Below are 26,505 nucleotides of genomic sequence, written 5' to 3'. Positions count from 1 at the left end.
AATTGTTTAGATCTGTGCCTTGATGTCTTTTAGAAATTTGGAAATTTCTCACTTTCTCTTCAGATTTATTGTATTGGCTCTAGTCACATGAACGTTAAGCTGTTTAATACTTTTCCATGTATCTCTAACGCTTTATTCTTTTTCTTTCTTTTAAAGATTTATTTACTTTTATTGTAAAGGCACACTTAGAGAGAGAAGGAGACAGATATCCACTAGTTCAATCTCCAAGTGCCCACATTAGCTAAGCTGAGCCAATCTGAAGCCAGGAGCCAGGAGCTTCTTCTGGATCTCACATGCTGCTGCAGGGTATCAAGGGTCATCCTCCCCTGCTTTCCCAGGCCAGGCAGGGACCTGGCTGGGAAGCGGAGCAGCCAGGACACAAACCAGCACCCAAATGAGATCCTGACACTTGAAGAGGAAGGATAAACCAATTGAGCCACCGTGCCAGGCCCTCCATTATTTTTTCATTCTTTTTTCAAATCTATTTTTTCCATGCTTCAGTTCACATAATTTCTACAAACTTGACTTCAAGTTTCAATCATTTCTTCTGCTATGTATTTTTAAGCCCATTCCATTACTTCAGATACAATATATTTTTTAATGTATTTATTTTATTTGGAAGTCAGAAAGAGAGGAAAATGGAGAGGGAAAATGACATCAGAAATCTTGTCCCATTTACACCCCAAAGCCTGCAATACTAAGCACTACAGTAAGGCTGAATCCAGGAAGCCAGAAGCCCATCCATGTCTTCCATGTGGTTAACAGGCACCCAAATGTTGCCTTCCAAATGCACATCAATATTTGGTTGGATCCAAACCTAAATTCTCAGTGCCCAAACTTTGGTACCCTATATGAGATCTAGGCATTTAGGAGCCAGTAAAGTGCCTATTATTCTAATTTCTTGAATTCTAAAATTGTTACTTGGTTCTTTGCTAGTTTCTATCTCTTTACTATAACTCTCTATCTTCTTATTGTATGTTTTCTTCTAAATTATTAACCTAAAAGTTAAAGCTTTCAAGTTCAAATGCCAGGTCATCTGCAGTTAGATGCAGTTTTTCTCCTCATAATGGATCCTATTTTTCCTTCCTCCCCAAATTTTTAAATTTTCCACACTTTATATACATATAGAGACATGGAAAACAATAAATACACACTCCTTCCTCTCCACCAAGTGCTCTGTTTCCTGTTAACTAGGAAGAAAATCTCTCCGATCTAGTTGGGAACTTCTCTGAGTTGCAGCTAAGCCACCCCTTTATTTAGTTCTAGTTCACCTCTGGTTTCAGATGTCTTGAATATGGACTCAGCTCTCTTTCTCAAGCAAGGCTTTAAGAGTTTTCTGTCTTCAACTCAGTCCCACCCCCCCCTTCATCACTGCTTATTCAGCACAAGTCCTTATGAGATTCAGTGTGAAGGGCAAACTAGCACTGTGTTTGAGGATCCCATATTACAACCTGTTATGTCAGCCCACATGGGGCTATTAAAAGTTCAAATAGAGAGGCATACGGTTGACCTAGCCAGTTTGAGCTGTCTGCATTCCCTATTGGAGAGACTGAGTTAGAGTCTCTGTTCTGTTCCTGAGTCTAGTTTCTTCCCCACCCTAGGTAGCAGCAGTGGTGACTCAGGTAAGTGGGTCTCTATCATCCCTACGGGAGGCCTGGATTGCATTTCTGGCCTAGTGAAAGCCCTGATTGGTATAGACATTTGGAGAGTAAACGGACAGACGGAAGATTTTGCTGCTGCCTATCAAGCAAGTCAATACTTAAAAAAACAAAATTCAGCTGGTTCCTCCCAGTGACACAGATTTTCAACGTCTTTCAAAAAAAAAAACAACACAAATTTTTAAAAATATGGTTTCTTTTTCTTAATTGCTACACACAAACAGCAATGATCTTTTGAAAACTATACGCCTTTCCTCTCTTGCTAAAAAGTTTATAGTTCCATACTTTCTTACTTATTCATCTAGAAGCAAAGCATCTTTTCTGAAATACTTGATAAGCTCTCTCTAGACAATTTGATGCTGCATTTTAATATATTTTTATTTGTCTTTGTTCCCTGTGAGTCTGAGTTTCTACATGACAATGCCATCTGTTGTTGCTGTGGACTGAGGGAAGGAAGGCAGAAATCAACATGGCAAAAACAGATGTGTTCATGAAAGCAAAAAAATTTGTTAATTTAAATGTATATAATTCATCAACAAACACGATAATACACTTAAACTGAATAGTATTATTTTAGCATCTGAACTTACCTTCTTAGAATAAACTGGGAACTACTAATCAGAATTATCATGTATGAATAAAACTTACTGAAAGTAATCATTTGTAAGATTCTAAATGAAGAGATTTGCTTAGCTCTGTAACTTCAGCACACTCCACAGATACCAGAATTAAATATCTTTCTATAATATGCTCCTTGTTTTTTTTAACCTGACCCTGCTATGCCATTTAAAGGTAGTTCTTTATGCTCCTAACATGGAAGTTATGTGTTTTAATACATCTGAAAGTTTTCTTGAATTTCTGAATGAAAGTTTCATTCTTAAATTACAATGAAAAGATCTTTCAGTATATATACAATCACACATAGCAGGAATTTACAAGGAACATGATGCTCTACTCTAGTAACAGGACAGGGAAAGAAAATACCCCGATGAAAGTACAAAAAACATATACTATTTTTGATATTTGAGAAATTCCTCAAGCAGAAGAACTAGGAGGTGTTAAAACAGTATTCCAGGAGGGTACATTAGTTTAAAAGCTTACTTCTGATTATCTAGGGTAAAGGAATAGAAGTGATGACAGAAAAAGATGTAACTAAAACATAATTTGGTCAGCACTCCTGAAAAAAGAATTTCTAGGCTGGGGACATTTTTATATTTCTTGTTAGTTTTTAGCAAAAATGTAAACTAGAAGTGAATCATAAGGTAAAACCAATTCAAAATGATATGCTGTTAAACACACAAAGCAAAATTAGCTGAATTAATGTATAAAACAAATACCTACAACCAAGGAACCAGAACTGGAATTCTCAAGAAGATAATTTTAAGCATTTAAAAATTATTTTTGAAAGGATAATGACAGCTAAATATGACTTCATTTAGGTTGTTTTTCAGCTGTAATGATGCTATCTACAGCTACTGTCCCATCGTAGGACTTGAAAAGTAAATGCTAAGTATGATGTTCACACCATAGCAGAAAGTAATCTATAAGAACCCCAAAAGCATAGGCATAAATTAGGATAGTTGAACTGTAGTTTTATCTTACACAGAAAATATTCAAATGGAAGCTGAATGACAGTTGGTGAAATGTGAGTCTGTGACTCAATCACTCAAAAACTATCAGCACCAAGGCCAAATAAATGTAAAGGATTTTTGAAAGCATTTGTGCACTTTCATAACATGAGTTTGTGCCCATAAATATACTTAAAGTAAGTTTGATCTTTTTTGGTTTTTCTAACCAATCAATGGTAATTATGTGGGGAAAAAAAGAGTTATGAAAGGCAACTACTGACCTTCCAAGTATGCTGTCTGTAAATATAAAATGATAATGCTGAATAAAGTCAAGTTCCTTTATTGACTATCAAAATGCGTAATATGTACACCTGGTCTCACTAATTCAAGGTACAAGTTTAAGGTCAGCAAGGGCAGAAAAATCAGCCAGCAAAAGATCAGGTGCATTCCCACTGAAGGATTGCTGTTTCACAGTTCCCATGGAGATGAACACAGAAAAGCACAAGAAGCATGAGTGATGCAGAAGCATTGGCCATCCAGACTAGACCGATTACTACTAAGATAAAAATAAAAACATTCAAGTTTTATAAGGTGACTAGATTACTTCAAAGTACTACACTAGACAGCTACTCACAAATCTAATGGTTTCCTAATCTGAACTCCTAAGATGCATTCACAACAATGTTGGAAAAGGATCTTTTTTTTTTTAAATGCCTTCTCTTATTAGTATAAACCTTAAATAATCTTAAATACATAAAAATTATTATATTAATTCAAACATGTACTATATTTATTTCTTCACATTGAGTCACAACATTGTTAGACTTGAGTTCTATATCATTAGCCAAATAAATGGGAAAAAATGAATGTATTTCCTTAGGAGTTTCCACTTTCCCCAATATGGACATAAAAATATTACTTCCTAAAGGGCAAAAACAATCAGTACCTAAGCTGAAGATTTATAAGTAAGAAAAAGTGAGAAAATTTGGTTTTAGCAGTATAAAAAAATAAATTTCAACAAGACAGAAGTTATTTCCTTAAAAAACATAAATCTAATAATTTAAGGAAGAAGCAACAGGAAAGGAAATGCAGTTGCTGGATAAATTATAATGGGAGCCACAAAATCAATTATAAATTCACAACATAAATTAATAATTCTTTTGAATATGACTCTAAAAAGGCAATCAATACTTTCAACAGGCTCTTTAATCATCCTATTACTAGAAATTAGTAGTATGAAAAGATGAAATGTGTGAAAACCATGCCTAAGGAATTTTTTCTTTAATAATACTTTCCAGAGGAACTTAGAATGCACCAATTAAAATGTAACAAAATGACTTAATACAGCAATAAAGAAACATTAATTTAATGTATCCATTTAATTCAAAATAACAGAAAAGGAGAAATGGGTGATGGTATTAGATAGGAGGAATTTGGCAATGAGTTGGTAAGTGCTGAAACTGAACAATGACTACCCTATTCCTACCGTTACGTAGGTCTGAAGTTTTTGGTGAGTAAACAAATGTATCTTAAAGGATTTGATCATATGATCTTGATGGTATAATTGTTTTACCGTAATTACTAAATCAATGCTCTTTCAGGTGCTTGAATAATATACTATATCCTGTAGAGAAAGAAGACAGTGGCCATGCCACAAGAAGAGACATTTTATGGTAGAGTGGGTAATCCACGGAGCTGTCCTCGGTCTCTGGTGGGGAGCTCTTCCAGAGGACAACCCTAAGCATGTGAAGAGGCTGGTGGCTAGAGGCATCGCTCACTGCTTATAGCAGCCTGGACCAAGACCAAGCCCAAAGCAATACGTTTACATCCAAGAAAACATTTGTATTAAACAATTAACACAGAAAAGGCAAAGACACAAAATTTGTTTTTTACCTTGACCAAGATGTGAAGGTTTTTGAGAAATTATGTGGCCACTGCTATCTAAAACATACTGAGTGCTAAAATTATCAGCAGCTGTCCTTGTTGTAATTGAAACCTGGAAGTTTAAAAAAAAATTCTAGTAAGTTATCATTTTAGATAATACAATGGGTGCATTACCGAATTACATTTGAAATAATGAATACAATGCATTTACTGAAAACATTTTACTTAAATTCTCAAGATTACTTTCCTTTTAATATTCCTTAGGTTTATACTAATAAGCATTGCACCAGCTTATTCTTTAATTTTTAAAAAAAATATTTATTTCACTTGAAAGGCAAAGTTACAGAGAGATGAAGAGACAAACTATGCAGAGAAACTTATTTTTTTAAGACTATTTCTGTAAACTTGATGGTAAGTAAACTATACTTTTGTAATCTCCTCATCCTTTAAATTCTGTGTAAACCATACTTCTTGTATTTTGAGATTATAGTTGAAAAACACAAGAAATTTTAAATTACATACATAGATATTTATAAACTTTCTTAAACCCAAGGTTTAATTTCATTATTTAAGTGTAAATTTTTCATTAATTAGAAAACATTAAAACATGTAAGTGTAAGCTGAGAGGAAACGGAAATTCAGCATGAAAATATTCCCTTAGATTTTCATCTAAGAGATCCATTTTTAAGAATGTCTGCGCTTGGGCCCGGCGGCGTGGCCTAGCGGCTAAAGTCCTCGTCTTGAACGCCCCGGGATCCCATATGGGCACGGTTCTAATCCTGGCAGCTCCACTTCCCATCCAGCTCCCTGCTTGTGGCCTGGGAAAGCAGTTGAGGATGGCCCAAAGCTTTGGGACCCTGCACCCGCGTGGGAGACCTGGAGGAGGTTCCAGGTTCCCGGTTTCGGATCAGCGCGCACCGGCCGTTGCGGCTCACTTGGGGAGTGAATCATCAGATGGAATATCTTTCTCTCTGTCTCCCTTCCTCTCTGTATATCTGACTTTGTAATAAAATAAACAAATCTTTAAAAAAAAAAGAATGTCTGCGCTCTTTTGAGCTACCCCTCCCCCTTGGCATCGTGTTCATCACACTCAGGAGAAGGGCAAGACAGTCTGTCAGGAGTCAAATGTTATCCTTGTCAGAAAAACACAAAGATGGGAAGTGGGAATGCTGACTAGAAAAGCAAGGAAGTCTGGTGAGGGGAGCCTCCTCACATGGTGGCGAGCAAACGACCCCAAACTGGAAGGAATCTTTCGGATCATCCTCGCCCTCAGCAGACTCAGATAGCCTACAAGAAATCTACCTAATTTCAAAACCAGAAAGATCTGGCTCCTCTGCTAGCAGCCTGAGTGCACTGCGTCTACATTCGCTGGATCTGACGTCCTCTTCTTTTTTTTTTTTTTTAAGATTTTATTTTACTTTTATTACAAAGTTAGATATACTGAGAGGAGGAGAGATAGAGAGGAAGTGCAGCTGCCGGGATTAGAACCAGCGGCCATATGGGATCAAGGCGAGGACCTTAGCCACCAGGCCACGCTGCCGAGCCCTCTGACGTCCTCTTCTAACCAAGTTCATTTACTCCAGGCCACCCGGTTCTGTGAAAAGTGTGAGTTCTGGCTGGGCAAGCAACACCACAAGCTGCCTCCCACCGTACCCTCCACCAATATGGCTTCTCTAGCTTACACTATTTAGTACAGTCTATCAGATTTTTCTCTATAGAACTGTAAAGTTCTTCTAGGTGGCACTGTGTCAATCCACTACTTCCGAGATGTTTCCAAAATGACATGTATCCCAAACAGCTGTAAACTTTTGTCCACTCTTATGCAATTTTTCTACTTTCAAAAATCCATTCCATGATTGGAAAACTGAAGCATTTTAAGTTTTCCTGATAAATAATCTTTCATTTGCAAGGTAAAGAGAGAGAGACAACAGGGGTCTTCTATCTGTTGGTTCACTCCTCAGAAACCCACAGTGACAAGGCCTGGGCCAGGAGAAAGCTTGAAGTAGTGAACTCAACCAGGTTTTACATGTGGGTGGCAAGGACTCAGCTACTTAAGCCTCCTGGTTTAAAAAACAAAAAAACCTTTCCTAATCACAATTCCTATATGTCCAAAGTTACTTCCTTTAGTAAAATCTGTTCAAAGAGGACAGAAATAGATTCCTCTGTTTAATTATTCCATGACTGTTAAAAGCACATCAATATGTATCCAAGCACTACTACTAGAAGCCAAGGTAATCCAAAGAGCCAGACACCTGCTATAAAGTCAGGGTGACTCAGCAAAGGTGGCTCTGGAACTCTGAGTTTCAGTGCTAACTCTGCTAATGGCTTCCAGAAGCTCCTGAATAAATGATCACACCAACATCTTTAAGGGAGCACGATAAGATAATGGTAGTGTTTTACAAGGTTACACAGCATTTTTGCTTTAATGACTTCAAAGCATTTCGTAAGATACTATCTTGTTCTTGAAAAAATATTAGTGTGTGGCAAAAAAACCAACCTGAATGAATAAATTAAAGTGCAAAAAACCAAAACAGAATTTTAATGCGCAGACTAGTATTTTGCTAAAATTCTAAAAAGAACACATTATTTACCAACATATAAAAAAAATTTAAGCTTGCAAGGTGTTGTGAACATTTTCTGAGGAAATGCTTTCTGAATCAAGGCTAAATGGTTCCCAAATTCATGAAATACAATGTGTTCCACAGAGGAAGGAATTGTATTTCAAGAATTCATTTCACCATATGACCCTGTGTGGTATGTAGGAAACCTTTTTTTGGAGCAGGCATAGGTTCAATGTGTCAGCAGTGCAGTGGCCGGCATGTGAACCTGCAGTAACTCCATCATCAAGAGAACCCTGGATATGACCAACTGCAACTGCTGATTCATATGGCAGGCAGACCTTGAGGAACTGTCACACTGAGTATTCAAGGGAGAACACAAAGAAACTCGCATTTCAAAAGCAGAAATTTAAAAAGCCTTAGAGGTTATCAATTATGAAAAACTGACTAAACTACTAGATTTCAAGAAAGTCTAGTGTTATAAAATTTTAATTACAAAAATGTACTGACATTTTAGATAACCACAGCTTTTCTGTAATTTTCAGACAATAAGTAAACTAAAAATGTAAGATATTGCTTGATAATTCAGGAAAAAATCTTAACAAAAATTTACTTGTTATGATTAAAACAAAGCCTATTGGTTTTCTGGGATTTCACATGGTTTTATGGCACCAAAAATATAGGTTTGAAAACCCAGAATACTGTTTCACAATTCAGATGAAATACGCACTTCTGCCGATGGACTGAACTGTCTATGTGTATGTCTGCCTTCCTGTGCAGAGCTGTATACCTACATAGGCTGCATACTTTGGATTCAGAAGTACACCCAGATAGCTTGCCATGGGGAGACCAGCAACACAAAGAGCTTAGCCCTGGATTTTCACCTTTCAACAGAGTTCTAGCACCTGTGAAGAAGCTCAATTTAGGAAGCAGTATATTTAAACTGCTTCCAAAACTTGGATGCCTATTCTACCCAAACCTCTGCTACAAAGACTATAAAACAGAAGAGGCAACCTATACAGGGAAAGGAGTCAAGAAGCATTTTCCTGACTTAATCACCACTATGATGCTATGGGCTTTCCTTACCTTTCATAGCAAGCGGGACCACAAATTAGGGATTTCCAACTTCTACATCCTTTATAAAAGGATGATCTGCTTTCCCATTTCCTCTAAACCATGGAGGCTCAAAGTAACGTAAACCAACAAACAAAAAAACATACAACTATCTAGGCTTCCTTGTACTGGACAGGTGTTACAAAGCTGGTGAAAAAGCAGACAACACCTGATGAGCATTCTGGACCTGGTTAATGCCAAATGTGTGATAACTCTACCAGTGTGCCAGCATAGTTAGCTATTCTTTGTTAAAAAAAAAAAAAAAAAAGATATATGGGGAAGGTGGAAAATACCAGGATGGGCTGGGACACCCCTCTAGTCCCAGGCTGGGGGGCCGCACATGACCTGAGGAAGGTGGTCTGGAAACATGTTGTAGTATAAGTGACTGAGGACAATGTCTGACAGGGGAAGATGACTTCTAGGGGCTTCTACAGAGTAGGCCACTGTACTTTCAAGTAGGTGAGCAAGCTGAGCTCATGTGGTTTAGGTGAGGAAAGCCAAAGGGTATGTTTGGGTCAGGTCAAGGCACTTGCCCATGTGAGGAAACTGGGCTGGGCTAAGTAGCACCACTCACTGCTCACTAGCACATGCAAAAGCTGGGGCTGGGAGGGCATGCCAGGATGAGCTAAGCCACATTACCTGCCTGCAAATGCAGAATGCAAAAGAACCAGATCTGGGGGTAGGGTCTGTAGGGGACTTGCGGCTCATCTATGTAGGACTGCAGCAACCACCAGTTTGCACAAGAGCTGGGGATGATAAGAGGCTGAGCCAGGCTGGACATTGGAACTCTCCTGACACTCACAGGAATCAGGGCTAGGAGGAATATGCCAGTTGGGGCCAAGCTGCGTCACCCACTGGAGCATGCAAAGGCTGGGAATGAGGGCAGATCATGAGGCTAGGCTACAGCACCCATCAGTGAAAGCCAGAATAGGCACGGGCCAGGGTTGGGGACAAGCCAGGCTAGGCTTCACTGTAGTACCTTGTGTGAGCCTGGTCTGAGAGGCAGGTCAAACTGGTTAAATCCACAGAACATAGTGAGTGAACTACAGCCAAGATGTAGTGCAGGCCGGGCTAGATTGGACTGCAACACCCACCTGTTCACATGAAGGCTGGAGCTGGGCCAGGATGGGCTGGGCTGCTGTACCTGCCAGTGAGAACTGGGACTGGGGGTGTGCTGGGTTGAGCTAGGTTATAGTACCTGCTGGTGAATGCTGAGACTAGGAGTGGGCCATCTCGGACTGGGACACAACTCCTGTTGGCACACACAAGCCCAGAGGCTGAGAATGGGCTTGGTAGGTGATCTCCAGGAATTCCCCTGCTGGGCTGCTGCTTTCATTGGTGAGTGTGAGAGCTGGGACTGGAGACGGGCCATCCAGTTAGGGCTACAGCACCCATCAGCTGATATATGGGTTAGGTCTGGGGTAGGACAAGGCTGGGTTAGGCTGCTATACCCAATGGTGTGCATGAAAATCTGAATGCATACAGGGAAGCTGGGCTAGGCCATAGCACTTGCTGGCAGGTGCCAGGATTGTGTGTAAGTCATGTCAGGTTAAACTGCAGTATCCCCTGGCAGGTGCAACATCAGGGACTGGAAGCTGGTCTGGTAGAGGAACTGCGGGCACTTCTCTGCTGGGTTGCAGCAACTACTGGTGAACATGAGAGCCAGGGCTGGGACTGGGTCAGGCTGCTCAAGGTGGCAGAACCCATCAGCATATGTGTGGGTCAGGTCTGAGAGTACGTTGGGCTGAGCTAAGTGCAGCACCTGTGAGAGCCAGATGGGATGTTGGAGGGACTGGGCTAGGCTGCAGCACACTCCAGCACATGCAAAAACCAGGGTATGGGGGTGGGCCTGGTGGGGGTTATTAGGGTTTCCCCCACAAGGCTGCACCATCCAGGTGTGCATGAAGATCAGGTCTGTGGCAGGTTTAGCTGGGCTTGGTTCCAGCACCTATGAGGTTGTGAGAGATGGGGTTGAGAGACTACCCAATTAGATCACTGGACACAAACCCCAGACATAGACAAGATAACAATATATGTGCTCCAACCTTGAAGTACAGGTATTGGTGGAATGGGGTCTCCTCAGTTGCTGATGTCTGCCTGTGCAGTGACAGTGTGCTCAAATGCACAAGGGGCACATGATGGCCAGTTTATCTAGGCCAGTAGGGAACTGTCTTGTCAGAGGATGGAAAATAGAACATGCTGAACTGCTCTCCTAGCCAAGCTTTATAGCCAGTGTCTCAGTCTGTGAATGCACTAAAGCACATCTGGTCAGCCAATATAGACCCTGGAAAAGTTTTCTCAATCCTGGTGCAAAGAAGTCCATGACATATCAGAACTATCAAAACCATTCAAGTTAACAACCTCAGAACACTCTTTCCCACATTAGGGTCTCTAAGGCATGACCAAATGACAGTCCCCCAACCATAGGTGTTGATGTATTTTGATGACAATGAGCAGCTCCCTCTCCTTCCCCTACTTTGGACGCAGGAGAAAAAAAATTCAAATATTTGTTCCACCCACCATCCTCCATACCTCAACCTTCCCCAAGCATCCATCCCTCTCGACTATGTGAACAATATTATAAATAAAATTAAAAACAAAAATCATACAGGTCCCCCATGATCTCATCATAAAATTATGAGAAATGAATATGACAGGACAGACTAATGCAGTAACCATTTTAAAATGATGCATGAATAGGTCTATAAATATGAATGCTATATTCTTCTGTTTCCTCTGAGGGAAAAATAAAAGGAAAAGATAAATTTCTGCTGCAGAATTAAAGAAGACTCAGAAGCAGTAGAATCAGAAGGAGTTTACCAATGAATGACTGTTAAACTAAATCAGAAGGAGAATACCAATGAATTGTTTACCAATGAATTTCTATAGCTGAACTACAGAAAGCATTTCCCCAAAACACAGACCAGCATGCATAAGCTTTGAAAGTTGAAATCAACTACTGACTGCAGACACAAGAATAAGCAATTTCTCTCTCTCTCTCTCTCTCTCTCTCTCTCTCTCTCTCACGCCTACTCAGAATAAGAGAGCGAGCGAGAGAGAAACCTTCGACTGATGTCACCCCCAAATTCAAATTGCTGCCAATAGCCAGGACTTAGCCAGGTCAAAGTCAGTAGCCTGGATCTCCAACTAGGTGTCCCACATAGACGGCAGGGGCCAAAGCACCTGAACCATCATCATCCAACGCCTCACAGGAAAGGTAAGCAGGAAGGTGGATTCTAAGTGGGTATGCAGGGGGTTGAATCAGCACTTCGAAATGGGAAGCAGGCATCCTAACAAGTGGTTTTAAGCTGTAGAGCCACAGTGTGCACCCCAGGACACTGGAATTCAGAGTTGAGCTTCTAAATCCTAGTTCAAAGGTTTTTTTTGATTTTTAAAAATTCTATTTTATCGACATATTCTCTAAAGAGATAACAATCCAAGTTTCTCATTTAATGGATCTAAGAGCTAACTGATATGTTTACTGAAAATGTAGGCTTAAAGACCAACTTCAATTTTAATTTAGTGCAACAGAGATGGATCCCAGGAAACTCTTAGTCTCTTAGTCTCTTAGTTATAACTCTTAGTTATAAAGTACTCAGTGGTTCTAGTAGAATATAAAGAACTTACTGTTTTTAAATCTTCCCTTATCCAACTACATGACTTAAAAATTGTCTGTATAAGTTAGTTTGGTGGATAGTATAATTAGATCACTAATGTTTATGATGTTACCACAATTTCTGCTTTTAAAATCTCAGAATAAACCAGAGGCTACAAAACAAGTATGTAACTTCTACACATAAATTCACAAGTCTTTCTGCATGCTGAAGAGCAGTCTTTAAGTTTAAAAAGCGATCTTTTTTTCCCTCAAAAAGCATTCACTAATGTTATCCTGAAAAACAGTGCTTATTTTCAACATAACTGATTTAAATAAGCAAATACTGGTGTTACAGCCTGTATTTCTGAAACACCCACACAAAAGTCTTCCCACGCCTGACCACTCCTGACAGTGTATCTCCCAAGACTACTACCCCTGCTAGCCAGGGTACATTTATTATATTAACGTGCAGTGTTTTTTTTTAAACTTATAAATACCTTTAAGACCATACGAGGAAGAAAGCAACATGGTCTCTTGTGCAAAACTCCATACTGTAGAGGTACAAAACAAACTGAATCTCTGGCTTTGACATGGATACACTCTGCACCCATAAGTAGGTCATAAATTTCATACTCCATTTACTCTGCTATGCAGTTTCCCTGAAACAAATTAGCTCACAAAACACCTGTTTGTACTAGACAATAAAAGACTAAGAGACTTCTAGAACCTGTGTTTTAAAGTTGGGATAACCTGGATTTTGGCTTCCCCAGACCCTATTTTCTCACCATCAGCATAAGAACACTGAGTCACAGACCACCTCTGCTGTACCTTGCCACACCCATGATGCAGACTGCTGCATAGGGAGTTTACTGAGGATGCTACTTCTCATGACTTCTTGTCCTGGAGTGGAACCTCGTCTTTAAAACCTCTCCTGAACCAGTCACCAGATGCTGCTCGTCCTGCATGACCTGAGCAAAGGAGCCCTATTCAGCTGAGATACAGACAATCTCTAGATACAACTCAACTCTAAAGGGTTTAGTCACCAATACTCTTGGCATCTAGGGATGAGAGCTCAGTCTTGAAGGGTGGTATCAGGACACTGCACCAGGGCCCCTTCCAGTTCTATATTCTCATCAGCTTTCAGGTACAACCAAACCTGTGTTATCATTAAAAATTAATAAAAGCTTGGATATATACTCATAAAACTTGATTTTCTGTGTGTGTCTAAGATGATTTCCTAATATTTCCAAAGAGAAATACATGGCATTGCAACTTGTAAAGTAAAACCTTTTTAATGTTTATTTTTTCTATTACTGTGATACTTTAAAAATTGTTCCATAATTCTGATGAACAGAAGGTTTTTAAGTACACTCAAGGCCACATGAATGCCTCAAAAATAAAATAAAAAAAGATCAACCTAGAAAACAAGTTGATTTAAATAATTCAACAAATAAGATAGTGACTGATGGCCAAAAACTTGGCAACACTACCATTTAAAATCATAACTACAGGGAAGTAAAATCACAACTCACGCACCAACAAATTTACAAAGAATAGGTATAGTGCTGCCATCTAGCAGACAAAGCTGATCATGGTCAACTTTAGCTCTGAGAGGTTATATAAACCTGTAGCAAACACACACATGCCAAATTAACTTTTCTAATAATCCCCCCAAAAAGTTACAGATTATGAGAGAAGTTTCCATAGCATCTAAAAAATAAAATATGTACATACTATGAGAAGAAATATGACTTCCGAAATCGAAATAGCCACTGAGAGCTCAAACAACAGTATAAACACTGGGAGGTTCAGCAATTCCCTACAAATGTCATTCCATTTTTTTCTTTTAAAGAGTCTTCATGTCAGATGTAGGCTGCAGTTTCATATGTATACATATAGTCTTAGGAAACAAGGGAAGGTGATGCCCATCGCCATCCTCCAGTTAGTCTTTGCCAATATTTATCCAAACACTCTTTGAAATCTAAATAAAGGACATGATGAGAAAGAGAGGCACACGATGTACCACATGTTTCAGCAGTCTTTAAGCACTAGCTTTAGGATTTCCTCCTTTAACATGTCTGAATGTCTAGATTCTTATAAGCCAGACATGTCTGTACCTCCATGTCCAATAGCCAAGTCTCCTACTTATAACTCACCATCTCTACAATTCTGCAGGTCTACTTCTCATGTCGGATTTCACAGACACATGCAAAACATGCCCATGAAGACACCAAGGTGTACGTGCACTTTGATGTAGATTAGCTATAAAATCTGGGGCAGAAGTCATGCAGTGTAATTGGTACTATGCAACTAAAGATGGCAGGCAATACACTTAGGGTTTCATAGACATTACAAGCACCTACAACTAGTCAGAAGAGAAAAGTTCTAGGATCCAACCTGCTTCCAACCTGCTTTTAACTAGCTAGGATTCAGGTCAAGTCAATCCACATCTCTAAAGCATAATCTCATTATCTGATTAGAGTGTAATACAGAGAAGAAACAAAGAAAACAGTGCTACATTTCTCAAGAATTTCACAGTGAAATAGGTCTATCTACTGTAAACCACCACCCTTAGGGATTCACAATGCACACTAGTACAGCAGATGTTCTGAGAAGTGTTACAGTTAAACGTTTAATTTTTAAAGTTTGTATTTTGGTCAGATGCCAAGTACTGGACCTGCTGCAGGATCATGGGGAGGTTGCCGATTCTGTTTCCAGGGCTCTGTGAGTGTCCCGAGCCACTGCCATGAGCAAAATTCACCCTCCCAAACGGAAAAAAATTTATGGACAAGAAGTTGTCTTTAAAATTAAATGGTGGGAGGGCCCAGCCTAGAGGCCTAGCAGTTAAAGTCCTCGCCTTGAATGTGCCAGGATCCCATATGAGCACCGGTTCTAGTCCCGGCAGCTCCACTTCCCATCCAGCTCTTTGCTTGTGGCCTGGGAAAGCAGTCGAGGACGGCCCAAAGCCTTGGGACCCTGCACCTGCATAGGAGAGCTGAAGGAAGTTCCTGGCTCCTGGCTTTGGATTGGATCAGCTCCAGCCATTGCAGCCACTGGAGAGTGAATCATCGGATGGAAGATCTTCTTCTCTGTCTCTCCTTCTTTTTGTATATCTGACTTTGCAATAACAATCAAATAAATCTTTTAAAAAAAAATTAAGTGGCAACAGACATGTCCAGGGAATACTGAGGATTTGATCCCTTCATGAATTTGGTGATAGATCAATGTGTGGAGATGGCAAAGAGTGGACAGCAGAACAAGACTGTAATGGTGATAATACAAGGGAATATGATGATCATCATGTTAGAAGCCTTGGAACAAGTATAATGAGTATTCAACAGAAAAATCTATATCCCATCTCAAAAAGGACCTGTTTTGCTATGATGTGATATGAAAGTTGGAACATGTGCATTTTCGTTGATTTTTTTGTTTTGCAATTAACTTTTGTGATAGTAAAAAATACATATTTTTAAAGCCAACGAAACATTAATATTAAACAATAGTGTTTCTCTAATAATAAATATTAACATCGCACAACACTGCACTGCTATTTCTAAAAAGCATTAAACAAAAAATTGCCATATGACATAGCTAAGCTCATTTCTGGGTTAAAAAGTAGACTCCAAAGACCTGAAGCCTAGAATTCTGGCATTTGTACATTTGTTCAGCTACTTAAGATGGAAGCAATTCAGTACCCATCAATGGATAAATGCATAAAGAAAAGGTGATATGAACACAATGGAACAATGCTCAGCCTTAGAAAGAGAGGAAATCCTGGGACATTATACTCAGTTAAACAAGCCAGACACAAAACAGAAAATATTGCATGATTCCACTTACATGAGCTATCTAGAACAGTAAAACTCGAAGACACAGGAAGTGGAATTATTAGGAGATGAGGGAGAAAAGAATGGGGAGTTATTGTTTAACGAGTACAAGTTCTAGAGATGAATCCTGCTGAAGGATGCATAGCAATGTAAACGACATTGTGTGAACTGTACACTTAAAACTGTACACTTAAATGATATAAAGTTCATGCTATCTACTATTTTATTATAATTTAAAGTACACATACATTACCAAACACTGTGTTAGCACCCTATGACTGTGGAATCACTAAAACAGTTAATAGAAAGTGCCTTACCTCTGCAATACAACAAATTGACCCCAGGGCTTCTCCACGAAAACCGTAAGTTGTCAAATGTTCAAGGTCTTCATGACTATTTATTTTTGAGGTGTAGTACTTCACAGCCATCACAGGGGCATCAACAGCCTTGACACCTTCACCATTGTCTCGGACCTCAATTTTATCAAATCCATAGTTCTCCTGTGAAAAATTAAAAGCCCCTTTAGTACAAAAAACATGAAGTAGTTATCACATTTAGAAAACAAAAGGAACTGCAAGTGAAACAATTTGTCATTTAGCTTTTAAGGACATGTAACCATTATACAGTAAGTACAGATATAGATACAGATTATAGATACGTTAGACATATAGAGAGACAATTTAAATTAATCAGCTCTACCTATTTATCTTATGATACAATGAACAAATTGCTTGTTTTCTCTGGACTCATAGGAAGGCCAGCCTGAGCTTTAATGTTTAAGTATTTCAATACAATGAGTATTTATAATAACTTACGTTTAAACTTTTCTTAAAATACTCTTCTGAATTAGATACATCTTGTATAAATATAACCCTCTAAACAAAGAAAATCAACACCATCGCTAACAAAATAATACTTGTCTAACCAGAAAGAATCTAGCTATATCATTATGCAAATAAATTTCTAAGACCTTCTTCCTACTGTTTTCATAAAAACCTGAGGTTCTATTTATTAAATTATAATTTCCTACATTTGTTTCTATAAATAGTCATCTAACACAAAGCTACTGGGAAAACACATTTATTTCGGCAACTTTGTGAGCTTTAAATTTTAAATAAAAAAAAAAAAAGTTTTTCAGAATTCCACTCAGAGCATAGTTTTACATCCTAAAACTAAATTATAATTATCCAATAAAAATCAAACTTTCCGAGGGTCCTGCTCATGCAGTTTTGAATGTTCAACAGTTCTGAATTGCTACCAATCTCACTGCTCCAAACTCAATGAAATCTCTTCAGAATCCACTGGCTGACATAGTCTCTTCATGGTTGGGGTTCTGAGATCAGCAGTTCAGTAGTAGGGATCCCCAAAGAAACTTCGTCTGAGGTGACCCCAGACCTGATTCTTGTATGTGTTTGCCAGTTCAGAGCAGGAGCCTTTGAGCATGCCCCACATCGAGGACCTGGGATGGGTGAGAGGCTGGGTGGGGCTTTTCTCTATATCTCTTCCCTTACCCTGGATATGAAAAAACATATATATATATATATATATATATATATATATATATATTAATGTGGAAACAATGGTCTTAACATTTTTCTGTAGTCCTCGGCCCTTTGTGCCCTAATCAACTATGTAATGATTACCAAAATAAAAAGAATTAAAAAAAAAAAAATCAAACTCTAAATTCCTATAGTGGTCAAATTTCTTTTTAAAAAATTTTATTTATTTATTTGAAAGGCAGAGTTACTAAGAAAGGGATGGGAAAGAGGGATGGGAAAAAAGAGAGTGAAAGAGGCTAATCTTCTATCTGCTGGTTCATTCCCCTGACAGCTGCAATCCCAAGAGTTGGGCCAGGCCAACACTGGGAGCCAGGAGCTTCTCCCATATGAGTGCAAGGACCAAAGACATGGACCATTCTTTGTTGTTTTCCTACCTGCATTAACAGGGAGCTGGATCTGAAGTGGAACAAGTACTCAATCTGGTACCCACATGGGATGCTGTGCTGTAAACAGTAGCTTAACTCACTGTGACACAGTGCAGGCCCCCAAAATTGCTATTAATGCCATATTCCAAATGTAGCAACTTTTATAATAAGCTTGACCCCACTAAGTACTTGACCACTGATGCAAGTTATAAAAGGAAAAAATAGCAGCCCAGCATGGTAGATCAGTGACTAAAGTTCTCGCCTTGAACACCATGGGATTCCATATGGATGCCAGTTTTGGTCCTGGCCATCCTGTTTCCCATCCAGCTCCCTGCTTTGTGGCCTGGGAGGGCAGTTGAGGATGGGCCAGGGCTTTGGGACCCTGCACCTGCATGCCAGACCCAGAGGAGGCTCCCGGCTTCAGATCAGCTAAGCTCTGGCCATTGCAGTCATTTGGGGAGTGAATCAGTGGACTGAAGATCCCTCTGTATCACCTTCTCTTGATAAATCTGTCTCTCCAATAAAACTAAAACAATCTTGAAAAAAAATTGTTATTCTAATAAATTCTTTGCCTAATTTTATGAAAAATCATTACATAATTATAAATCTTGAAATATAACTCAGCAGGCATCTAAGTAAAATATACACAAAGGCCTGTATAAATGTTCAATTAATTTTAACACATTTTCTCAGGACAACTAGCATTGCAGAAATTATAATAGGTCTTACTATGCACAGCAGCACAGTTAATGTACTTATTTAAAAATTATACAACATTATGGCCCAGGAGCCTCAGAGGGGGCCAGGAATGGCTCAGCCAGTGCAGCCTGGGCACCAATGGTACTGGGCAAAGTCACCAAACCACCTGGTGACAAGTCCATCGGGGTCTTGGGTTGTGGGCTTACACAGGACCTGGGGGGTTCATGTCCAGGTGAGAAATGACCTCTGAGGGACACACATCAACAAGGCTACTATTCTTGCACATCTGAGACTCCCCAGTGGCTTAGAGCAGTAGGTGGCATGCCTAGCTGTACATGGGGGATATGGCAGTCCATAGCGGCCTCCAAAGGACATCTGATACCATAGCAGAGGATACAATGTAGACAGCCCAGGCAGGGGATAAGGGAATGTGTAGGAAGGAGGACCACTGAGGGAGTATGTTGCAGGTGAGCAATGACTATTGAGGTACTTTCATCGAGTGACCACTGAACTTGCACATAAGCAAGGGGGCTGAAATTAAGCAGTTTGGAAGCGGGAACTAGAGGGCCTTTAAGGGTCAGACCTATGTTCTAGTCCATGTGGGAGACTTAGCATCACTCACAGACAACTACTGGCGCACACTAAAGCTAGAGCTGCAGACATACCTGGCAGGGTACTATGATCTCATAGTACCCACAAGTGAGTGTCAGAATAGGGGATGGGAAATATTACGCTGGGCCATGACACGAACGAGCATGCAAGAGAACTAAGTCCAGGGACAGATTCTAGAGGCGACATGTAGGCCCACCCCTGTGGAACTGCAATCTCTGCTGGATTGCTTAAGAGCTGAGAGTAATGATGGACTGAGCCATGCATCACCAAGGAACCCCACAACACTCATGGGTACTAGGGTTGGGAACGGGCCAGGCTGATCCAGACTGCAGCACCTACAGGCACACCCAAAAATGGGGTGTGGGATAGGATAGGCTGCAACATTCACCAGTTCATACAAAGGTCAGGACGGAAAGGGCAGAGTCTGCCAGTTAAGAGCCTAATACTCGCGAGATCTAGGTATGGGAGTGGATCTGGTGAGCGAACTTGGGAAACCCCTGGAGGGCCATAGCTGGTGAGCATGCTTTTCAGGCCTGGGTGTTGGTCAGGCAAGGCAAGGTAGCTCCACCGATGGAAAGTGTGTGGGTTGGCTCTGGAGGGGGATGGATACTGGCATGTGCAGGAGCCAGCCTGGAGTGTTGGGCATGCTGGGCTAGGCTATCACACCCACCTGTTTGCATGATCCAGGGATGGGAGCAGAATGGGCAGGGCTAGGCTGAAGCAACAGCCAGCGAGAGCTTGGACTTGGGGGTGGGCTGGGTCAGGTCAGGCTGTAGCATCAGATGGCAAAAGCCAAGATGGGGGATGCACTATGCGAAGCTGGTTCAGAGCAATTACTGCAATGCACAAGATCTGTTTCTGGGAACAGGCCTGGTTGGAAAGCTCAGGGGACGCCCCAGCTGGGTGGGCCTAAGAGCCGGAATGGGGTTGGCAATCTTGACTGGACATGGCTGCAGTGTCCCTTGACATGGGTGTGGATTGGCTTTGGGGTATGCCAGACTAGGCTAGAATCCATCACCCACTGATGCTCGTGAGAGCCAGGGTGGGTGTAGGACAGACTGAGCTAGTCATAGCTCCAAATGAACCATGTGAGAGCTGTGTCTAGGCATGGAACAGGTGAAGCTGGGCTGTAACACCCAACAGTAACAATCAGAATGGTTGTGGGCCAGTTGGGCAAGGCCACTGTTCCTACCAGGACAGAAGTTAAACTAAATCAGTCTTAGCCAAGGACCCACTGGTATGCAGGAAATCTGCCACTGGGAGGCTGAAAGAGGAGCTTGGGGAGCTCCTCTGCAGGTGAGTGCAAGAACCAAGGCTGGGAGCAGCCCAGACCAGGCCAGGTTACACAGTATCTGCTGACATACGTGAGGCTCAGGTCTGTGGGCAGGCCAAGTCGGGCCACAACACTGGCCAGTTCACATTAGGGCTGAGCCTGCGGGCTGGCTGCACTGGGCTAGGCTGCAGCACCCACCAGCATGAGCTAGAACCAGGGAGCAGACTGGGCTGGGCCAGGCTACAACACCCATCAGCAAATGTGGAGGTGAGGCGGGCCATGGCAGACTGGGCCACAGTACCCACCAGCACACGTGACACCTGGGCAGAGAGGTGCAAGTCCAGTAGGGAGACAGTAGGGGCTCATCAGCTGGGCCACTACTTCCACTGGCAAACATGAGAACTGGGACTGGGGGAAGACCAGGCTGGGTAGGGCTTCAATGCCTGTAGGCCTGCATGAGCATTGGGTTGGGGGAGAGCCAGGCTGGGATAACCAACTGGATCCACTGGTGCATGCATGGGCCACAGTAGGTGCAGGCTGGTTGAGCTCTGCCACAGCATGAGCCGGCAAGTGCTAGACCGGGGACAAATCCTGTCAAGCTGGACAGGAGAATCTGGGACTGGGAGTGGGAGTTTGCCCAATAGGCAAACTGTGGGCATCTCTCCGATGGTTTGCAACTCCCACTGGTGAGCATGAAAAACAGGGTGAAGGGTGGGCCTGACTAGCAAGGCAATGGCATCCACTGGCATGAATGTGTGCTGGATAGTGAGGTCAGTTGGGTTGAACTAGGCTCCAGTGTCCACTGATGTGTACTACAATTGAATGGGATATGGGATAGACTGGACCAGTCTGCTGCAAACACTAGCAAGCTCAGGAAGGAGGGCTGGGGTCAGGCCTGGTGTGAGTTATTCAGGGTTGCTGAAACTAGGCTGAAGCTCCCACTGAAGTATGTGAGGGCCGAACGTGTGGTGGGCAGGGTTGGGTTGGGCCGCAGTATCCACTGATTTGAGTAAAAGATGGGGCTAGGGGCCTGGCACATAAGCCTACTGGCTAAAGTGCTTGCCTTGTACATGCCAGGATTCCACAAAGGTGCTGGTTAGTATCCCAATGGCCCAGCTTCCCATCCAGCTCCCTGCTTGTGACCTGGGAAAAGCAGTCGAGCCCAAAACCTTGGAACCCTGCACTGCATGGGAGACCCAGAAGAAACTCCTGACTCCTGGCTTCAGACCAACTCAGCTCTGACCGTTGCAGCCACTTGGGGTAAACCATCGGATGGAAGATCTCTCTCTCTGTCACTCCTCCTCACTGTATATCTGACTTTTCAATAAAGAGTAATAATAATAAAATAAATCTTAAAAAGAGAGAGAGATGGGGCTGGAAACAGAACTGACTCAGCAATTGCAACTACCAGTGTGTGCAGAGGTTGATGTGTGTGATGAGCTCACCTGGACCCAGCACTGGCAAGTACATACAAGAGTCAGATCTAGGATCACCTCAGACATGGTTTCTTTGGGGATCCCCCAACTGAATCACTGGACTCAGAACTCCAACCACGTGGAGAATTGCAGGAAATCTGGACTGACTGTGGAGTGCATGTGTCAGAACTGAGCCTCCTCAGTGGTTAAGATGGAGCAGTGGACGACATGTCCAGATGCAAAGGAGGTTACTGCAGTTCCTTAAGGCCTGCAGAGGATACCCAGCTCTTAACTCCAGCTGCCTGCCAATGCAAACTCTAGGAGGCAACAGTAGTGGCTCAGGTGACTGGGTTGCTGCCAAGCTGCTGGGAGCCTTGGACTGTGTGTTCACCTCCTGCCCCCAGCAGAACGCTGGAGTCACAAATCACCTCTTCCTCAGTCTCTTATAAGGACATAAAATCGGTGTTTTAAGTGATGAATTCCTAAAGAACATGCTTTCCAATTTCCTTTAGGTTACTATCATGTTGATTTAAATTAAGACATATTGTTAAAAGTTTACACCCAAGATAAAGGATCCAATGTGCTAAAAAATAAGAAAACAAAGATGATATTTTAAGTAGAAAACATTGGTCTACTCTGTTTTGCTTCAAAAATATTTGGCTTCTCAAGGCCACTCACCAGTTTAACATCAATGCTTGTTGCACCCGCATCCAGTGAGTTTTCAATGAGCTCTTTTACAACACTGACCACCGAAGTGATTATCTGAGAGCTGGAAAGGAGTCGAACTGTGGCAGCAGGCAACTGTTTCATTCTAGTTTTTAGCAGAGTAGCTGGAATACAAAAACACAAGTTACAAATTGATAAACATTCCTAATAAAATTGGTACAGTAATAATGATAACAATATCAATGATTCACATTTATAGAACTTCCCTGTCTAGCTCTAATATAAATACATACGATATTAGACAACTCACTTAGTAATAATCTCTTATAAAACAAGCACCACTGGGGCCCAAGTCATCCAGGCCAGGTTCTTGGGACTGCCTCCGTGGTGGGTGCCAAATTCGTGAGTCCTGTGGGTGGGGCGTCCAGAAGGGTCTGGGTTGCCTGGCCTGGGGACCTGGGTACTGGGCTACTCTGTGCAGTGGTGCCAGTACCATGAGCCCCTGGGCTGGGGGTCCAGCAGGGTCTGAATAGTTTGGCCTAAGTCCTTGGGCCCACTTGTGAGAATTGTTCCTGCTCAGTGGAAAAGATGGATTGGACAACAGGCCCTGATGCACACAGAGGATATGGCAGTCCACTGGGCCCTGCAGAAGACTCCTGGTATCACTGCAGAGGAAAGAAAACAGAACAAACTGGACAGCTACCCCAGCCAAATGACAGCAAATATCTAGGTAAATGGAGACTCTAAGGTTGACTGTGTCAGTCAATAGACATTGGAAGGGGTTCTTCATGCTTGGATTGCGAGATCGACAGCATTTCAGAACTATTACATCCACCTGGGCAGAACCATCGGAGTGGGCACCACATTGGGACCCTGGGTTGATATTGGGTGGCCATTCCCCATCCCTGGCTACTGAGACAGTTGGCAGGCTGGATATGGCTTCTCCCATTATCTCTCCCTCTCCCTCCAGAAACAGGAAGAAGAAATAGAAAATTCAGAAACAACGATCACACCTACTTTTCCCTAACTTGGATCCTTTCCACCCTGATCAACTATGTAATAAACATCATCTAAAATTTAAAAAAAGGAAAAAAAAGAAATAAATGGATGCCATTATCACTTCTATTTTATAAGACTCTTGATTCACAAAGAAATTACAAAAAAAAACCTGTTCAAAGTCATCCAACTGTGAGACAAAACTAAGATTTAGATACAGGCAAGTAATCCACTGTAACCAGTCACCTCTTGCGAATAAAAATGACCCAAGTGGGTTTAAGAAAACTGATTTTTTTTTAAGTTTTATGTGTTTTTTTTTTTCATTTTTAAGGAAAACTGATGTTAATATAACAGGAAAAATAGTGCTTTTATTCTCTCTTGAGGTTTTTGTGTGATTTTTCTTGTACTCAATTACAATCATTCATTCCCAAGAGCCTGCTGAAATCATTAGCTCAAACTAACCAGCTCCTCTCAGTCCCGGGATGCTTCTATCGGAGCACTCCATTTACCTTGCCTCAAAAACAAATTCCTAAGACCCATCAGTGCTTTTCTTAGTATCTATTACATTTAATTCCTCCTCCAAATCCTCTTTGCATTCAAAGTTCAAGCTTCCGGGCATGGCGTGATAGCATAATGGTTAAGGCCCTTGCCTTGAACATGCCAAGATCCCATATGGGAGCCGATTCTAATCCCGGCAACTCCACTTCCCATCCAGCTCCCTGCTTGTAGCCTGGGAAAGCAGTCGAGGATGGCCCAAAGCCTTGGGACCCTGCACCCGCATGGGAGACCCGGAAAGAAGTTCCTGGCTCCTGGATTCAGATCGGCACAGCAACAGCTGTTGCGGTCACTTGGGGAGTGAATCATTGGAAGGAAGATCTTCCTCTCTGACTCTCCTCTCTGCATATCTGACTTTGTGATAAAAATTAAAAAAAAAAAATCTTTAAAAAAAAAAAAGTTCAAGCTTCTAAAATCATGAATTGTTTCCTAATTAATCTACATTATTCCTGACCTTTGATAACCCAATCTATTATGCCCATTAATTAAAAGGATAAAAATTACATTTTTAATTGGTTCCAGTGCAACTCGGGACTGAAAACAGAACCAACACAGCAATTGCAACCACCAGCTGATCAGGGTGATGGACTGTGCCGGGCCCTGTGCTTGCTAGAACAAACAAGAAACTAATCTGGGAATACCTCAAAGTATCTTTGGAGATCTCCCCACTTGAACTGCTGGACTCAGAATTCTAACCAAGAAAAGACAGAAGACAGAATAGGACAATCATTCATCTCAGCTACATGTTGGCAGCGAAATATGGGACAAATGGAGACTTCATGATGGACCATATCAATCAGTGGACCACCTCATCGAGCGAAACTGGCAGTGACTCATAACTGGAGAACTATTAACTCCACTTGAGCACATATCTCAGAGCATGCCCCACATCCGGGACTTGGGGTGGGCGGGAAACCAGGTGGGGCTTCTCCCTCAATATCCCCCTTCACCTCAGATACATGATGGAAACAATATGGACATAATAGCATTGCCCACCTCCCTATCCCCCTGAACCTTTTTTTTTTCTTTTTCTTGTTTTTCCTTCAACTATAGTTAACTATGTAAAGATTGTCAACAACAATACAATAAAATGGATTAAAAAAAAAATTACATTTTTAAAAAAATCTAATATGAGAATCACGAACCTAAGCACTTCGCCTGGTAGGATTACATTTCTGCCTTTAACCTGTAATAGTTAATGACCACTTAAAAAGTCAGAAAAAATAGGGTGGTTAAAATGTCCCTGAGATGCCAATAACCCATATCGGAGCGCCTGAATTTTTAGTTCCACACTTCCCTGAATTCTAGCTTCCTGCTCATGAACAGCCTGGCAGTGAGGCAACAAGTGTTGCCTGATGTCCCTGTCACCAAAGTGGCAGACCCAGACTGAGTTCCCAGCTCCTGCAGCCCTGGGGAGTGAAGCCAATAAATGGAGATTTCTCTGTTTCTCTCACTCTCAAATAAATACATAAATTTTTAAAATTAAAAAAAAAGTTTGAAACTCCAAATCTAACTCATGAAGTTACTGAGCCTAGGTGGTTGTCTTCTTCTTTTTTTTGTCATTGTTTAATTCCTTTTTTTTTTAATTTTATTAATTACATTGCTTTATGTGACAGTTTCATAGGCTCTGGGTTTCCTCCAACCCTCCCCAACCCCCTCCCCCCATGGTGGATTCCTCCACCTTGATGCAGTATTACAGTTCAAATTCAATCAAGATTCTTTCTTTGCAAACATATACCAAGTATAGAGTCCAGCATCTTACTGCCTAGATATGTTGAACAGTTTCTTGGTGAGACCATTTCTGGTCTGAAGGTAGAGCTGGCAGAATTATCGTCCCAATCAATTAAGAGTCCCAACACAACATCAACAGCAATTTACAACATTATGGAATTGACATGGTTTTGAGTAGCCAATATGTTAAAAAAAAAATGCAAGTTCTTAGCCACATCCTGTGATTAGCTCATTGATATTTCAATTTTAGTTTATATACAGAACCGGCTGCTATACCCCTTAAAATGGCTATAGGGTACTATTCAGCTGTCTCGTGTCTATTTTCATTTTAGTATTTAGCCATTTGTTGTGCTGAAGTATAATTTTGCTGAACTTGGAGGATTTGGGATAATCTAGACTGGCTTATAACTCTAACAAGACATTTGTCGACA

General features: G+C 41.3%; 1 protein-coding gene and 1 pseudogene across 2 annotated transcripts in view; one reads left to right on the top strand and one right to left on the bottom strand.

The window, feature by feature from the left end:
• PMS1 (PMS1 homolog 1, mismatch repair system component) overlaps positions 1 to 26,505 on the bottom strand; it is a 90,890-nt gene that overhangs the window by 59,071 nt on the left and 5,314 nt on the right. The window contains exons 3-6 of one of the 2 annotated variants that reach the window (XM_058664726.1): positions 23,350 to 23,448; positions 22,805 to 22,956; positions 16,521 to 16,703; positions 5,120 to 5,222 (exon numbers count right to left, since the gene is read on the bottom strand). In XM_058664726.1, the coding sequence (XP_058520709.1) occupies positions 5,120 to 5,222; positions 16,521 to 16,703; positions 22,805 to 22,936 (418 nt within the window). In that variant the 5' untranslated portion in view covers positions 22,937 to 22,956; positions 23,350 to 23,448. The remainder of the gene's footprint in view (positions 1 to 5,119; positions 5,223 to 16,520; positions 16,704 to 22,804; positions 22,957 to 23,349; positions 23,449 to 26,505) is intronic. The other variant, XM_058664725.1, reaches the window with a different exon arrangement.
• Positions 15,123 to 15,703, top strand: LOC118757864 (small nuclear ribonucleoprotein G-like; annotated as a pseudogene).

The sequence above is a fragment of the Ochotona princeps genome, chromosome 5, assembly GCF_030435755.1.
Source record: "Ochotona princeps isolate mOchPri1 chromosome 5, mOchPri1.hap1, whole genome shotgun sequence".
NCBI classification, from domain to species: Eukaryota; Metazoa; Chordata; class Mammalia; order Lagomorpha; family Ochotonidae; genus Ochotona; species Ochotona princeps.
This window is presented reverse-complemented; position numbering and strand designations above follow the sequence as displayed.